Below are 17,820 nucleotides of genomic sequence, written 5' to 3'. Positions count from 1 at the left end.
TTTTCAAACAATAAGCTTTAATTGCCTTAATAGAAAAATAAGCACTGAAATATATATAAATGTGATTACATTAAAGTAATTCTGTAGTCTAACATACTAAAACCAAAGCCCAGTCATATTTTTAATGATACAGAGTAGCAAGATTTAGGGTTTAGAAATTTTCCACAGAGAATACCGAAGTATCCAGTATTGTTTAGGAAAAGACAGTAAAGATGAGACAAACCTCCATGGTGCAATAAAAACTAAGTAAATCAATTTATTCTGTATACTATACAACGTGTAAGTTTGTAAAGAACAATTGACATTTTTATCACCTTAACATCTTGACTGGGTGTAAATATGTCCAACAAAATGTACTCCTGCGGCCTTTACACAAACACTGTCCTACTACATCAAGAACAATGAGAGGGAAGCCTTTGGTGTTACAGATTTGGGGACATATCTGTGAAGTTGTAATTAATCCACTTAACTATCTCAAATAAAATGTTGGTGCTATCTGCTATAACAAGCCTACATGAGTACTACTCTAACAACTAAACACTCTATCTTTAAAGGCAAGATATGAAAGGGACTGCCAGTCTACAGTGTGGACAGGTTTTCTTTGAAAAAGGCAATTATCAAATGGTAAAACTCATATAATACATTATGTACATCAGTTTGGATAGCTGAGTTATCTTGCTGGAGTAAGCTGAAAGTAAGCATCGATCTGCAGTCATGTTCCATTTACTGTTAAGTGACTACTGGACTTAAGTTTTATACAGTGTACAGAATCAAAGTAGCTGTGCCTGCTGCTGAGGTCTGTCAGATATGAAGGCTCATAATCAGTCACTGACCTAGTTAGTATTACAGTACTTCAAATATACACATGGAGAATATATTCATAGCTGAATTTGTAGTAATCTTAGGAACTGCAAGTCACTGAGTGAGCACTGGAAGAGCTTGTGTTGTCCAACCAGCAGGACAAGCTGAGTTGTAGCTAAGTGAGTGGAATGTTTAAATTTAAATGGCTATCTTTTTAAACCTTCCCAAACACCAAGAGAACTCACCTTAGGAGAGCTACAGAATAGTGGCACCAGACAATACACAGCAAGTCACCTTAAGTTGTTCAACATTTGTTTCAGGCCCAATCCTATCGTTAAGTTTCAATTTCATTTATACATAGAAAAATAAAGAAGGATTTTCACATTAGAACAAACATTTATAAAAAGCAGTTTGCTTCAATATTTCCAGTTTCCTTGTTATTCTTCCAGCCTAATTTCCTAAAGTCAAGTAGGTCCATTTCTTCAAACTGTTCTGCAAAAACCACAAATTATTTGTAATACTAGTGGAGGATAAGGAATAAGGACAGGCTTGACAAAGCCCATCTAACTACTAAAACAGGGCTATACAGACTCGAAAAGAATCAGGTTAGCAATTTTGAAATTCTCTGGAATTGCTTCTCTGAATCAAAAACATGACATAGACACAACGTTCTGATCAAAACAGGACCAAATAAAGACTATTCAATTTCTCTTGACCATTTTGTTTGCCTCTAGAAGAGAGCACTGCAGAAGATGTGGGCCAGCATTGGTATTGACTAGCAGTCCTTTATACCCCAAGACCTTTCTGAATATGTCAGCACAAAGTACAAGCTGCTAAAAACATGCATCTTTAAGCATTCTCTCTTGTGATACTCACATAGGTGCTTTGTTTCTAACAGGCTGTTTCCAAACTATTTTTTAAAGAAAAAAGCATTCAGAAAACCGATCTTTTAAAAGAGTTTCTTGTTCTCCCAAAGACTCTGAAGGCTGTGACTACCTCTATGAAAATCAATTACATTATGGATCATACTCCACTTTCAATATTCTGATTTCACTGAACTAACACGTTTTAAATGCATCAATTCACCTAACTAATACAATCTATGTATTTTGTCTATCTAGTACTTACAACTTTCATCATAAGCATGAACTGGAGTTCCATCCTATTTTCTGATATGAAAAGTTACCTATTTCTCAATAAGGCATTATAGAAATACCTTTCCAGATATTTGTTTCCACAAAGCCAATGGGGGGCTGCTGTACAACGAAGAAAAGGAAATAATTTACTACCTCTTCAGGAGTCCAAGAAAATAAAAAAATATATCCTTCTGCTTCCAGAAGTCTAAAGTAGCCCAAAGCCAATTGCATATCAAACATTAGTGAGCCTAAATTTGGTGTTTGCAACACAGGGAACTCTCTAGAACAGTACACTTAGCCATATTCCATGCCAACAGACAGAGCATTTCTGCTTTAAAAGCTTAAACAACTGCTGAACATAAAGGGCACTTGCCTGCAAATATAGGTACAAATTCCAAATTCATACTTGAATGCTGGGTATTGTTGTGAAACAAAATATACAACTGGAAAAGCATGAGGTTGAGTCAAGTGTAAATGTGTTTCACAAATTTCAGGTATACCATTTTTACTTTCAGTAGCAAGATTCTGGGCTCTTAGTTTCAGGACAAGACTTTGAAAGATACAGAATCACTTGTGCTTTGATTGGCACATTATCTGCTTTTTAAAACGTAAAACTAATAGACGTTTGCAAAAGGTTGTGCAAAACTATTGTATTTACAAAAAATGGCACAAGAGTGAATTCAACAGTCTATGCACATGCACACTTCATCCACATCTTCAACAAAAGTGTGTCCTAAGCTACAGAACTGAAAAGAATACCAGCTTCAACAGGCAGTTGTCAACAAGCACTAGGTTCACAAGAGTTACACCAGAATGGGCAAATATTGCCCAAGTAAAAACTCTATTGTTAAAGCTGAAACAGGTTTAAGGCCGTTCAAGTTCAAAAGCAGAAACAAAATTCAATCAGAGCCCTGTCTTTGTTTTTATACATGCTTTACCATCTAGCAACTTGTGGTCTAAACCTCTATTTTAGACAACAAACCCAAACACGGAAGAAAAACCCAACACAACTGGAGGTTATATTAAATACAAATATGCTGTAATTAAGATGAAATAACAAAAGCAGAAACATTAGAAGTTGTAAAACTTGCGATGTCACTTGCTGGAACCAGTCCTACACTAGGAAATGGGCAATATGTACATTTTCAAGTAGATTACATTGCTCTAACCAAACTTGTCTTTTTTAATCAGTGCATTGTTCTCAACTAGACCAAATACTACGTTTTACTCTTAACTGTATTCCCTTACAATAGCAGCACATGCTATCGCTACCTGCAAAGCTGTCAGTCTCATGACTTAGTGTAAGAAAGAAAAAGGGGGATGTGAGGGTGAGAAATAACTATTAAGGAGAAATAACAGGAATGAGAATAATCATGCAGTTCAGCTGCTCTCGTCAGCCAGCCAGCTTGCTAGCAACAAGAGATGGTTTCCGCTGAGGAAGATCCTGTGGAGTAGGAATATGGTCACCAGTGACTTCTGTCTTGTCAGGAGCTGCAGTAGGCAGTTGCTTATTCTTCATCTTTGCTTTAGCCATGTTGTAGTCACCAGAATCAAAGTATTTTTGCTAGAAGACAAAACATATGTATTTAAAAGCCTGAAATCATAACACATGTATACACCGAATTACAGAGTTAAACAGATATTTTGGATATTAAAAAGTGGTAAAATCTCTGTGATTCATCAAAGTAGCTCTATGTTGATTAAAAAATATCCTGTCAAGACTAGTAAGCACAGACAGCTGAACCCTCAACATCATTGTGAACATTGCTGTGAACAATAATCTGAACATTATTTTTGCCTTGGTTTTCCCAAAAGGTCATCTCCCACTATTGCAACCTTGGGGTTTGCAAATTTTGTTGCAGTCAACAAGTTCTGCTACACACAATAACCAAACAATGCACAAATTAAAGCTGGAGAACAGAGCCTGATCTATCACACCAGAGATCAAAGTAGCATGAAAGTGTGTGCTAACAAGAAAACCTCTTCTCTGCTTATCCCCCATTCCATATTTTTTTCTGAATATAAAAGTCAATTAGGTTTTAAATTCCTAGTTGAAAAACAGTGTTCCTTAATATATCAGCAAGTTTTTATTAGCATTACCTTTAAGAGTAGCCAGATTTCTCAGAATATTAAATTATCTATGCATGTCAAAGCCAAATGACTGTTATATAATCCACATCATGGTAAAATGAGGCATGGAATTTCATCCAATTCTTCAACTGTTCACTGACACATTTTGCAGGAAAAGTTGCATTGTTTTTACATCTCACCATGAGGACCACCACTCAGACACTCATAATCCATGATTTTGAACAGATTTCGTATGAGGCAAAAAAAATTAGATTTAGGATTAAGATTTACACCACTAACTACTGCTTACAATCACAACCATCTCTGAAGATAGACCACCCAGTTAGATTTGCATAGGCTTAGTCCTCAGCCAGCTGAACAACAGCCACCACAACCTGCCATGTCCAAGTGCTTCTGGGCAGCACACTGCCACCCAGCCTTTATTCTGCATTAGTACTAACCAGCTGCAAAATGCTCAGCAGCAGTTGCTAGACAGAAGTAATTTGAACTGACTTTAAATATTCCCTGGCAGAGCCCTGAAGTTACCGGATCTATTTCTCCCATAGTCTGTCGTACATCTGAATCACACACTTTTATTTATAAACCTTCCCAGTACAATCCTTCTGATGGTGTAATCCCTGTTTACACCAAAATGTTCTAGCACTGCTTCTGCAGCCTAGACCTCAAGGTAGAACATAATCTGATTTGGAAAAAGGCTTTCCCATTTTACCCTTTAAGACTGAAGCAATCGAAAGAAACTTTTAAACAGCAACTAGGTAATAACAGAACCATTTGATCTTCAGATCTGATACAGCTGTCAGCAGATATCTTTCTGTCTGTCTAAGAGTTCCAAACAGAATTCCTCCACAGGAGCATGATGTAGTACTGTTCTCATCTACCATTATTCCAGAGAGAGTGTGCTGGTGTGTGCCTCAAATGCAGAACATTTCTGGGCAGCAGATATGACCTGGCAGAGTGTGTCCTGGTTGCCAAACAGAAGAACATGTGAGAAAACCCACCATCTCTCATGCTTTAGAATATCAATCCATTTCTTCCTTTGACTTATACCTGTACTTTCCTGATTTACTCTAGCTTCTCATGGATGGCCTGAATTTGATCATCCCTTTCAAAACCAAGGATGTCTGTCTATCCTCACTCTATTTTAACTCACATCAGTGCAGGCAGCCCAAAGTACACCAGAACCCCCACCAAGTGAAAGAGCCTCCTCATTTAAAACACTGAGCACACTAAATCAAAATAATAACAAAAAACTGAATAAAATTATTATCAGCACATCAGAACTGCAGGAGGCCTTTTATGAATTGGAATCCACAAGTTTATGCCATCTTTCATCAGAGTAGCAAAAGTCAATTAAGATGACCATGGATCTGTCTGTGCTCAAGTCTGAAAGTACACGCTGCAAGCGCCTTTGCATTCAATGTGTATAATTAGGAAGCAGATATTGTACTGGCTGTTATTGCTGGTGGTGAGATTCTCTCACACGTGCACCAAGTGCAAGCAGCCATAATTCCTCCATGGCTATCAATCTTTACTGACTGAGCGCTGGCCTGTTTTCCTGAGATATCATCACAATACAAACTTACCACTCCCTTCTGTGTCTACACATACCCTGAACCCAGTGGAGTCTCATTTAGGCTGCCTTTGGCCACGCAGCAGTGTAACTCAGAGGGAGTCACCTCATCAACCACCTGCCCAGGCCCAGCAGCCATTAACCCTGCTTTCCATCTTCCAACCCATGAGACAAGGATTATCCAAAAAACCTGCCAACAGTAACAATTCCCAAGATATGTTACCAGATAGCACAGAATTAGATCAGCACTGAACTCCACCAGCTGGTTTGTGAAGGATTTATACCTGGAATCATTGTGTGTACTGAAAGGGCCTAGACAAGAGTAAAAAACACCACAATGGTGTGACAGCAATGAAAGCACCACCAGAAGCAGTGACATACCAGAATTATTACAAGAACAGAGTCCTAGCATGCCTGAAAGGCATTACATAATCACTCTATGAATAATTAAACTAAAAAACCCCCAGTCAAATAGCTAAGAAGAGACATTGGTTAGATGTGGAACAATACTGAAATATTAACTCACTCTTCATTCTTCTATCATTATTTTTGGGTCTGGGTGTATAACCAGAATTATGCAACCATTGTCAAACCACTAATGTCAGATAATGCCTGGTCTAACAGCAGGCACCAAACTTTCATGTGCCAGAAACAGGGATAAAAGGAGTGGACATCGATTTTGGGGGCACAAGAATGGGCAGGATAAAATCACTACAAAATAAGGATATGTTCCTAACCCTTGGTGTTTATTATAAAGTTTTTTTAAAGTCTATTACAGCATCTTCTAAGTTTAATTTTTTATAACAAGTGTGGTTGAGGCCCTGATGCTGTAAACAGCTATCCTGCCAACCTGGCATTCGTTGTGCAGAAACAAATTTCTCTTCCTTGTGCTTTCTCAAAATTCAAGGTTCTTAGGACTCTTTAACCATGCAAAGGCCTGCGGAGCAGGAAAAAAAAATCACAGATAACAGGAATTTTGGATTTTTTTTGTCTATACCCTGTGGACAATAAAGAACTTACTCCTTTTTGAAGCCTCTTCCTCAAGAAGTCTGAGCCTCCTGGCTTCTGGCCCAGATGAGGGTATCTTGCTTTCAATTTTGCTTCTTCAGCTTTTTCTGGACTTAACACCTTATCCTCCATCTCCTGAAAGACAGGGAGTGATACTGTAAGTGAAACATACAGCAATGTATATTTACACAGAATAGCTTTGCAGGTAACACGCCCACATGCCCATTGCTGCTACCAAGTGAGCATGACAATTATCTGATTAGACATTTTCATGCATTCTTTCTCAAATGCTGACAGCAACTGTAGGAGTTCAGCCTCCCATTTTAGACACCTTTCCTGGAGATGCTGAAGATCTGCGCACTTCCCTCTCAAAGAAAAGCAATTTGAATTATTCAATCTTGAATAAAAAAACTCAAACAAAACTCTTTTTTTTGGTCAAAACAAGGGGTTCACTAAGAACAAATACTGAATAGTGAGCAAAAACCACAGGACTTTTTTTCCAAATGCCTGTTTCATCATTTAATTGCATAGGCAGATTGGCACTTCCACTGCCACACTGATCTGTATGGCTGCTCCAGCCGTAATGTGTTGATATTCACTGTGAAACAGTCTCAAAAACATGCCTGCTGTTACATTATTAGCAATACTGTGTTTCTCTATACATGTCTATAATTATCCTGAAATTATGAGGATGAAGACAGTTGGGTAGTGCATTTGTGTAAAATAAAATACCTATTCTATAAGCATACCATAAAACATGGATGCTCAAAATAATAATTTAGAGATATTCATTAGGCAAAACAGCAATTTGTTCACTGGCCTCTACTTTACACTCATCTGTTCCATGTCCATGCAGCAATTTAATGTATGAAGTACAAGTTATTCTACTGAATTGTTTCTAAAATATTTTTCATTCAAAATTCTTGGTCTGTTTTTTCCAGTATTTGGCCAAGCCTTTTTTTTTTTAAATGAAAACCATTCCCGGTTCAGAGAAAATATGTAATGATTTGCACTGTCTGCTGTAGCACAGAATTGTTATTATCACCTGAAGCCATAGAAAGACTTTCAGGCAGCAAGTAAGAATTGCCATTGAAATCAGGAGGGCATCATTCATCTATGCCTAAGATTTCATGTCCACTCAGAGCTGCTTAGGCAGCCCCTTCATACCCTTTTCCATGCCTGTCATCATCCTTTGCATTGCATCAATCAGCGTGACTGCCTGTATTCCCCAGTTAGGCTTTAGAGAAACTAACCCAACAGAAAAATAACCATTTATAATTTTTTTTCTTCTCCCCTTGTTGGGCTGTTTCGTTTGGATGGGTTTGCGCAGCCTGGATGACCACGCAGCTGCACAAACAGGTGTGTTAACACAGCAGCAGGGAGGACGGGGACACGGAGCAGGGAGCTACTTAAGCCAGAGCTGAAGAAGAAAAAGAGCCACCACCACACTCGCCTATCCCTAGGTGCTCTTCTCTATCTCTTATAAACTGCTCCAGGTTGTGAAAGATTCAACATCTTTCTGGTAAAGTGCCTCAGAAACAAAGACCGTAACAGATTTAGAATATAACATTTTCTAGTTGCTCCATTTGGGCAAAACACCTCAAGGACAGCTTTGCACAATACAACAGGAAACCGAATTAACAGCTCTCCCAAGGGAAAAATGGAAACTCTCATAACAATTAAAGAGAAACTACAGCGATAACAGGAATCAATGCTTTTTATTAGATGAAAATGCAGCTAGGTAATACGATGCAAAATCCAAACACATAAAATAAAGGGCAAAGTTTCCCTGACACCACTGAGCACAGAACTATACCATTTCTCACTAGGCAATATCACACTAGCCAAGCCCATGGTTCTCATGTGCTACAAAGATCACACGGCAGCTGCTCTCCCTATTGTGGCTCATCAGAATGCCACCACAGACTGGATTTGCTCAAAAGTAATCCTTTCAGCTCTACACTTTGAACATCTAATGCTGAATCACTGGGTACTCACTGCTGAGCCAACAGACAAAGTATTTGAGGGGGCACATTTTGCCACACTAAAAGCCAAAAGGACGTATTTTTTTAAAGACAAGAGGACCAACAATAAATAGCTTATATAAATATGTATTCACGGTGCATCAAAGGAGACATTTATGCAAACTCACAGGGCTGACAAATTATGGCACAGCAGGCAATCCAAACAAAAACATCATGTTATGCATCAGTGCAGCTCAAAAGGATACAGAGCACGGCCGCTTCTTCTTGATGACCAACAACAACAACTAAGACTCAAAAACCCACAGAACACAAATGAAAGAATTTCAATACCACGACTTGGGGTGTCAAACAACACCAGCTGACAGCAGGTTCAAAAAATACTTAAGACAACAGTTCTTCACGTAAAATACAGTTAAGCTGCAGAACTCCTTGCTGAAGGATACAGGGAGTGCCAAGAACTTAGATTCAGAAAGCAATTCGATGTGTTCATTTGCAGCTCAGAAGCCTAAACCAGATTGCTGAGACCTCGGAGAGTTTTCTTGGGAAGATCACTGCCTGCACGTCCTGATCTTATGCTCTTCGGTGGACTAAATGGTATTGAGCACTCTCAGAGATGTGCTGCTGAGCCCCGAAGACTTTAGTCCAAGCCACTCCTACATTCAGTACATTCCCCCTTGAATTACAGAAGCAACAACCAAGTGACTAACAAATGACTGGGGAGTGGGCAGAAATCAAGATATACCACGCTCTTCTTCCAAGTGACAACCACACAAAAGTTATAATTTTAGTTCTCTACAGGAACCTGACACAGCTCATGAAGTCATTAAAATGATCTACCAGGCAGGCAGTAGTTACCTAACTCACTTAAAGACAGCTTTTGCTTTTAATCTTCGCAGAGGTTCTAGCAGCATAAAGTTCTGTATCTGCTGGACAAGTGACCTACATGACTAGGAAAACAGCCATCAGCCTTTTAAAACTCTGGTATGAATGGCTCGTCTTTAGCAGAAGACATCAGGCAAAATGCAAAGCAGAAAATGGGAAAAACACAGCAACAGCACAAGTGTACAGCAAACAGACGTGGTAAAAACCAATTCAGCAGCAAAATGCAGCACCTCCAAGAGTTTCCTGAAAAATACCGGCTTTTAAGGCCAAAAGAGTCAACCAAGCATACATTCTCCTATGTCCAAAGTTTCTTTGTTCCTAAACATCCCCCTGCCACTGTCCTGAGTTTTCACAGCAAGAACAGGAAATGCTGGTCTTTGGCAGATTTTCAGTTTGTATCGCTGTAGCTAAAAACCTTTCTTGCTCAGCACAAGCTTCTTACAGCATGTCAGAAAGTTTAGAAAAAAGCTCTGATCATGAAAACACCGCCTCAAAGTTCATTTAGGGGCGTCATCTTTTTGAAGCATACATATGAATAAGTACTGCAAAATGGGTTGTTTATGTAAGTGTTTCAGAGCTAAGCATTAACCGAGGGAATGCTCAGTTTTGCCTACCCAGACAAATCGTTTTAGTGAAGGCTAATATTGCAACGTCATAACAGCGCTGATATCACAATATCAGACTAGGACATAAATTCAGAGAAAGCAAAGTTTTATTTTATTGACGTTATATAATTTTTCTTGAACACTTTGCCAGAATAAAACTGGATTAGGAGCACAGCAAGGACCTCCCAACTCTCAAGTAAAAGGTAATTTCTCCAAGCAGTGCATAAGCATGACATTTCAAGACTTCAGTCTGAACGTTGGTTAGGAAAATCAGCCCTAGTCACCTGACTTCATCAGAACACCCTAGAAGGCATTACAATAAACTTGCTGCCACATGTTTAACTATGCTCTTATTACAGAGCTATTCTAGGAGTGCTGCATAGGCCAGGGACTTATTTTTATAGGCTTTGAACAGGAACAGAATCCCTTCAGCAGCCTACCTAGCATGAGCGTTCAGTCACGCTGCAGAACACACCTATTTAAGAGCAGATTACAGACCTGACAAGAAGCTGGTTCTGATTACTGCACCTATTGAGAAGGTATCATTCCGTATTAACCCCCAAAGCTCTACTCGTGCGACTAACTCATATTACAAATTGTAAATTATTAAACAAAAACTTAACAGCTGATGTAGATCAAGCTTTTTCTTTTAGCGTCCTTCAAAGCAGTACTTGTGTTTCATAACTTCTCCGGATCATAGCCGCGGGGATTGCAACCGGGCTCCCACGGCAATGACAAGACTAAAAAACAAAAGGCTTCTTAAAGTCACAGCACAGCCATCTATGAAACCAAACCCCACTTGAGAAATGACACAATTATTAATCAGAGATGACATGAGAGGGACACAAGATAACACAGCCAGTTATTCTTTCTAAAAGCCCTAACTAGCACAGGTCACGGTCGTTGTGATTTGGGTATTTCTGCTCCTGAATTGATTACATTAAAAACTGAACATTTTTTTAGAAGTGAAACAAACGTTTAGCCTGCGGATTACGGCCGGTGTCCGCCCGGCCACTGCGATCGTGAGCCGAAGGCCATCGCGCAGGACGGCGCGGCCCGCGGAGCACCCGCAGGGAGCGGGGCCGAGGCCGGAGAACGAGCGAGGAAGCGCCACGGACCCGGCCAGGCCGGCGCACAGCGCCGACGGGCCGGGGACAGCCGCTCCCGAGCCGCCATGGTGCTGCGGCTCCTCCGCCTCCGGCCCCTGACGGCCGCGGGCGGCGGGGCGCGTCCTGCCCGGGGAGCGCCGCTCGGCCCTGCTGCGCTCGGACAGCCCGGGCAGGCGGCGCTCGGAGGGGCGGCCGGGCCCGGGAAACGCTGCGGCCCGCGGGCTCTCTGGGCCGAGGGAGGGAGAGGCCCGGCCGCGCCGATGGAGGCGGGAGAAGCCCCGCGGGGCTCCTTGTGCTCCTCGGCCCGGCCACCCACCTTCTGCTCCTCGGCCGAGGCGGGCTCGGGGCTCTCGGCAGACATGGCGCCGCGGCAGCGGGACGGCGGGGCCGGGAAGGAGGGAAGCAGGGAGCGAGGGAAGGAGGCGGGCGGGAGGCGCGGCCGCGGCTCCTCCGCGCTGCTGCTGCTGCTGCCGCCGCTGCTGCTGCTGCCGCCTCCTCCCGCACAAGATGGCGGCGGCGGGCGCGACGGAGCGTCGGCGGGACCAGACTTCCTCCGCCTCGGCCCCCGCGCGCGGGCTGGGGAGCGGGGGCGGGATCCGCCCGCGCCCCGCGCGTCACGTCCGGGGCCGCGGGTTCGAGGCTCGGGCTCGGGGGCGGCTCTCGGAGTCCGTACGGGCTCGGTGCCCCTCCTGTTAGAATCACAGAATTACAGAAACATCGGGGGTGGAAGAGACGTTCATTGTGGTCCAGTCCACCCTCACAGGCGTCACTGTAACCACTAAAGCGCATCACCCGGCGCCAGGGCCGTACGTCTCTTAAACACCTCCAGGGAGGGTGACTCCACCGCCTCCCTGGGCGGCCTGACCGGCCGAACTGTGAAATTCTTCCAATATCGAATGTGAATCGCTCGTGTCTCAGCTTAAGGCCATTTCCTCTGGTCCCCTCAGTGGCCCCCAGCCCACCTGACCTCACCACGGCCCCTAAGCCCGGCTCGTCCCGCCTGCACGGCCTGCCCTGCTCCGCAGCAGCGTCAAGGGGAAAAAGCCTTTACTGCTTGGCTAAACTTAGTTCTTTTGGCCACTTTTAGTGAGCAAAACACAAGGAGTTGAGTCCTCAGCAGCATTACTCGAGGATCTCACGAATCCCAGACAGCAGCTGACAGGATAGGAAGGCTCAGTCCATTGGAACTCCTTAACAGAACAGTATCAAGTTATACAGAGCATTTTATTCTCTTCCCATCTTTCACTGTCTGGTTCTTGGCTGAAAAACAACCTTCTGTGGACTTTCTTCAAGAGCATAACGGAGGGGTTTAAATAGCCCACCATTAATAAACCTTTAGGGGTCCCTAAATAAATGGATTATGTGAACAGCAAGGTATGGATTAGCACAGCTCAGGAGGGACTGGCCAGGCTTCGTGTGATTATGGTCAGGAAGAACATAAGAGGCAGGTCAGAAAGGTCTGTGAAAGCTGAAGCTGTCAATGATTTTGTCACAGCTTAATTGTACTAAGTGCCCCACAAGGCAGTAGGTGGAAGGTTTTTTGTGCACCTGAGAGATTCATCCAGAGACCAGGATCACCTAGCTGTGGGGAACCCAAGGAATGTGCATATCCCTCGTTCAGAAAAGGATACAGCCAGGCAGTTTGCACGGAAAAATAATCATAGAATGCACCAATGGGTTTTTTCCTAATGATGAAAAAAGCCATGATAGTGGTGGGTGTGCCACATTTGCTTCCAGCAAAATTAGGGAGAAATGGTCTGAAAGCGTGAAAAACAGAGCAACATAGAAAGATCATCATAAAAAGGATGAAGTTCATAGACTTTAAAAGGAAGAAGAACAAAGCGGTGACAGCAGACAAGAATGCAAACTCCAGGAATTTCTTTCAAATCTCTTAGGAAATCAATGTGAGGGAAAACAGTTTCAAGGATTCAGCAGTTCCTTAACACAGTTATTTCTTTAAGGGAACATAATGCAGAGCAAAGATTGGAAATAAACTCAGAACCTCAGGAAAAGCCCGTGTTCTTCAATGGCCTCAAATACAAGAAAGCAGCCTAGAGAAACTAGGTCAGTTTTTAGGGATGTGTACCTAAAGCATATCATGAAGACAAGGGAGTTCTGAAATATTACTGAAAAAAACTCTTAAAGACTAACTCTTAAAAACATTTAATGTTTCCTTTTGTTCAATCTGGCATGATCAAGGTAAATAGTGTAACAAACAAAGTATAACCTCTAGCTGGAATAAGGAAAAGACAGGCTTGCAGGTTACTTTAATTACTTTTGGTAAATATTTTCAACTTGGATGAAAAAATATCCTTAAGAGATTAGAGAATGACAGAAGCAATCTCCAGTTAATTACTGGTGATTCACATAGAACCTGTGAAAAATGAATGGGTTTCCAGGAGTCACTTTTCCTGAATTTGAATTAGAGCATGGGGAGGACAGAATACAAGCTATATAATTTGGCTGTCAATAATGACTTGAAAAATCATCTAAAATAAGCACTCAAACTGAGTAGCTAGGCAGGAATTCACAGTTAAGAACAAGGGTTTCACACAATCCTCTTTCCTTTAAGAAAAAGGAAATAGACCATGTGGAGAAGTGGGTGAAGGTGGCTGAAGTTCCAGATGCCTTCTGGCATTAATAAGGCTTCTGACACTTTCCCATGCAAATTAGGGAAACTTAATTAGATCAAACTTTAATGTGGTGAATGTAAGTTTGTTGGACACAGCTATCAACTCTTCAAACAGCAATGCTGTGTTCAGCATATAAAATCTTGGGTAGTGAGAGAATAAAATTTAATAAGGAGAGCTACTATTTTGGGAACAAGCAGGTAGGATGTCTCTTATGCTGGGTTACAAGATGAATGCAAGTTGACATCTCCTGATACTGAAAACCGGTATATTACAACAGGATGCATGAAGAGAACTTTAATCCATATGATTTATCAAACAGTTCTCCCAGTCTGTTTGGCACAGAGAGGCCCTGACTGGGATGCTGTGTCCAGCCTCACACACTTCAAGACTGATTCAGTCCAAAAGAAGAAAGCAAAGAGCCAGAATGACAAGAGGTGCAAAAAATAAAGACTGAACAGTCTGGAGTTGTCTTGGTTATCAAAAAAAAAATACTGAGAAGGGACATACAAGAACTAAATTGTTTGCTTATAGTGAAAAGACTAAGTAGTATTTAACTCAACATCAGCAACATTTAGTTGGATGTTATAAATCCTTATATAATTATAACTATATGTATGTAGTTTAACTAAATGTTAAAATTTGTCATGATAAGTATAATTTATCACTGGAAGAGATTACTTGTAGCAGCCATCACTGGAGGCCCTTATAAACCACTCAAACATTTATTAAAAATAATTGTATATGGTTGAGCCTATTGAGGAATAAAGAGAAGAAACCAATGATCTCTCAAAAATTAGTCTAGTCTTAACCTAAGCTTAGAAGGTCATGTGGAATTTAGTTCATAATTTATAAGCATCCAGCATTTTTCCAGGTGCGTCCCTAATGGAAAGTGTTTGCTCAGATCAAGCTGTAAATGGAGAATGACTCAGTAAAATCAAAGTTGTGCACAGATAATCCAAGGTCACTTTCATTCCAAATCCACATAGGGACTAAGTGTAGTTTGACTATTAAAGTGAATACAAATTTATTTCCTAGACATGACTTGTAGTAATCACATATTCAAAATCTACAAAATCTACACTTCTTTGCTATTCAAAGCAAATTAATGAAAGGAGATGACTTGAAGAAGTCTATTTAAATAAAGTTATCAAGATACAAATATTGCATAATATCAGTGCAAAATAAAAGGTTAATCTACTACTACTGGTGACTTTTCATTAAAAATGTGTCCTTTCCTCATGTTGTTTTTTCATTGAGCACGCAAGCAAGCTGTGCACCATGACACAAATAAGTAGTTTGAGGATACATGCTGTTTGCTTATGACTCAATAATTCAGCTGCACAGAAACTAGGACGCCCTCTTGATATCCCAGTCCAGACCTCAGTTCTGTACACAGGACAGCTGCAGTTGTCTTTGACTCTTCTGCTACCAAAAGAAACCTTTTTTCAGTTTTAAAGGGCACAGAAATTATTAGAAACTGCAAACAATCTCTTCCTGTATAGTTTTCCCCAATTCTCTCTAAAATGAATGCTAGGTAAACCTTTGAAAACCTGGTGTAGCAGAGTGGAAAACTCTGCTGACGTGGGGAGAGCACTCAGTAATATCTGAGCTTTGCCCTTCTGGAGCAGCAGTCATTTGCATGTACAAGATAGTTGATGAGTATCATCTGGAAAGTCCAGTCTCCCTTACGTTCCCTGGCAGACTTCCTGGAGATTTCATGATACACTGACTTCTCTCATCTAGGGGCAGTGCTGAATATACAGGATGCACATTCATCCTTTCTCCAGTCTTCATCAGATAAGCATGGTAAAGGGCACCTTGCTTATTACTGACACTCTAAAAACCTACGGCAAAGTAAAGAAAAACACAAATCAAGGTAAGACAGTTGAGACAGATCTTCATCAAATGTCATAACGCTTCATTTCCATTATTAAATATATAGCTCAAATATAATCAAATGCTTCTAGCTTTATTTCTCTCAGTTACACAGTTTAACACTTAGCATAAACTGTTCATCTGACTGTTTTGTTGTAGGAATACACACACGTATTGGAAAATAGTCATATGCCCAGTGTAGCATTGCTAGTAAAACCTCCTATGGCCACCTAGTGGCCTACATGGAATTGACCTATGAAAAATATTTAGGATTACATGAAGATCCTCTCATCTAAAAATAAAACCAAAAGTACAAGTTTTATAGCTTTTGCATATATTTGAGATATAAATACTAATTTGTTTGCACAGTACATCCTTTAACACAATTTGAGAAATAAAATGGGGGAGGGTGCAATTTTATGCGAGGAAAACTAATAACAGAAAGCAAAATTCAAATGGCCCTTAAGGAAAGAAAAGAAATTGAGGGAGCAAAATGTGAATTGAATTAATGATCTGAATGAATGAGTAAGTAAATAAACAATCTGCAGTGTGGTTGCAAGTGTTATTAAATCTGGATGCAAGAAAAAATGGAAAACGGTACCATTCAAGAGAAAAAAGAGCTAAATGCTTGCATAGTATGAAATGTTATGGAAATTCACCTGTTGTCCCCATTTTCAATAACTTAAATGAATATCACTTAAAACAGCACACAGATTAAAGACATCTGTATATATTTCAGATTTCAATATTAATGCCAAAAATACATAGTATGATTTTACATAGGATTTATGCTACATTAGAACACTAAAGACAAACATCACTTGAGTATTAAATGAAACATTAAATATTAAATAACTGAAAAATAAAATAAAAAGTGTAAACACTAAACTAACTTGGGAATTTGCTATTGCAACACATCCAATGAAGTGGTTTTAAACAGTACAAAAAGATTAGATTTAAGTATGTTTCCAGTCTACTTGGAATACACAAAGCTCATTCCAGAAGCCTTTTAAAAACTGGTCCAGGATCACACAGAACCTTCTTTCTCTTGAGCGCTATTTTTATTCCTTTACAGACTTTACTTTATACTGTTGTCTATACCAATCTTTGCTTGCAAGGTGTACTCAACAATAAAATGAATACTTGAGTTTGCCATTGTTTGCTAGCATCTTGGTGAAAACTGAGGATTTGTTGGAGATTCAGTGTAAGATTTGAGTTCATATGCAGCGCCGCTATCAACTTCCATGGATTTCCGAGAGAATAGGAGCCTTACATCTCTGTGGAGGTAGATCTTTCCAGATTTAGAACTCTGGAACCTGAAAAGATACAAATATCTGTATTACCTAAACCAAAAGGAATAATCTTTAAAAATTATTAAATAAAATGCACTCTTAAAACATTTAAGGCCAAAACACATTTGAACAAACAAAATTAGTCAGTTAAAATGAAAAGAGAAAGAATATCCTAACACTTTCATTCTGCTTTGTTTCTTTTGACATTTAAAGGTTTTGTTCCTAATCACCAATGCAGTGCACAGCTTTTAAAGTGGCATGGAATATTTGAGTTCACAGTGCCATTACGTACATTGAAGATTAAAGTCCTCAGAAATCAGGAATGTCAAAAAATGCTCTTCATTGAGCACTCCTAACAATGTCCAAAGGGTGGCCTAAGCACACACAAAAAGGAATTTTCAACTATATGCAAACTGAATATGCATTTCAGTTCCAGCAATCATATAGACAGATCTCATTGCTCTCTTTATGAATTAAACACCAAGAAGTTTACTACTGCTTTGTCCCACACTCCAAATATAAGAACTTGTCTTGAGAAGCAGTAGGTACTGGGATCTCTGCAGGCAAAGAAATTTTTTTGCACAGACCAGGAAACATTTCTAAGACTTAGACTGCAGTTCACTGGCCCAATCACCAAGCAAACAGTGGTCAATTCCTCAGCCCATGCATCTTTTATGCTGCAGCTAAACAGCCTAATTCAGGTCCTCCAAACCTGCAGGAATGTCCCATCTTTCCTGGGTATTAACAACTGTATATAGGGAGATCTGCATTTCAGAGAATTGTATTCTATAGTTTTCATGAGGCAGAACTCTCTGATTTCCTTCTTTCCACCA

General features: G+C 40.4%; 2 protein-coding genes across 7 annotated transcripts in view; both read right to left on the bottom strand.

Annotated features, from left to right (window-relative positions):
* ARPP19 (cAMP regulated phosphoprotein 19) lies at window positions 1-11,776 on the bottom strand. Of its 4 annotated transcripts, none has more exons than XM_038147315.1 (3): window positions 11,504-11,776; window positions 6,619-6,741; window positions 1-3,501 (listed from the first exon to the last, which is right to left on the bottom strand). In XM_038147315.1, exons 1-3 carry the CDS (start codon window positions 11,546-11,548, stop codon window positions 3,331-3,333), a joined length of 339 nt encoding a protein of 112 aa, XP_038003243.1. In that variant the 5' UTR covers window positions 11,549-11,776; the 3' UTR covers window positions 1-3,330. The 4 variants fall into 4 exon arrangements, with proteins under 4 accessions (XP_038003243.1, XP_038003241.1, XP_038003240.1 ...); XM_038147313.1 differs by lacking the exon at window positions 11,504-11,776 and adding an exon at window positions 9,117-9,311; XM_038147312.1 differs by lacking the exon at window positions 11,504-11,776 and adding an exon at window positions 8,922-9,304.
* A 3,941-nt stretch (window positions 11,777-15,717) lies between these two features.
* The window catches only part of FAM214A (family with sequence similarity 214 member A), a 46,655-nt gene continuing 44,552 nt past the window's right edge, over window positions 15,718-17,820 (bottom strand). For all 3 annotated transcript variants that reach the window (XR_005258164.1, XM_038147297.1, XM_038147296.1), the window contains exon 12: window positions 15,718-17,011. Coding sequence is in view for 2 of the 3 variants with exons in the window: in XM_038147297.1 (XP_038003225.1) it covers window positions 16,858-17,011 (154 nt within the window). In the remaining variant the exon portion in view is untranslated. The remainder of the gene's footprint in view (window positions 17,012-17,820) is intronic.

This window comes from Motacilla alba, chromosome 10 (assembly GCF_015832195.1).
Source record: "Motacilla alba alba isolate MOTALB_02 chromosome 10, Motacilla_alba_V1.0_pri, whole genome shotgun sequence".
NCBI lineage: Eukaryota > Metazoa > Chordata > Aves > Passeriformes > Motacillidae > Motacilla > Motacilla alba.
Note: the sequence above shows the minus strand (reverse complement) of the source record. Positions and strands in the feature narration are given on the sequence as shown.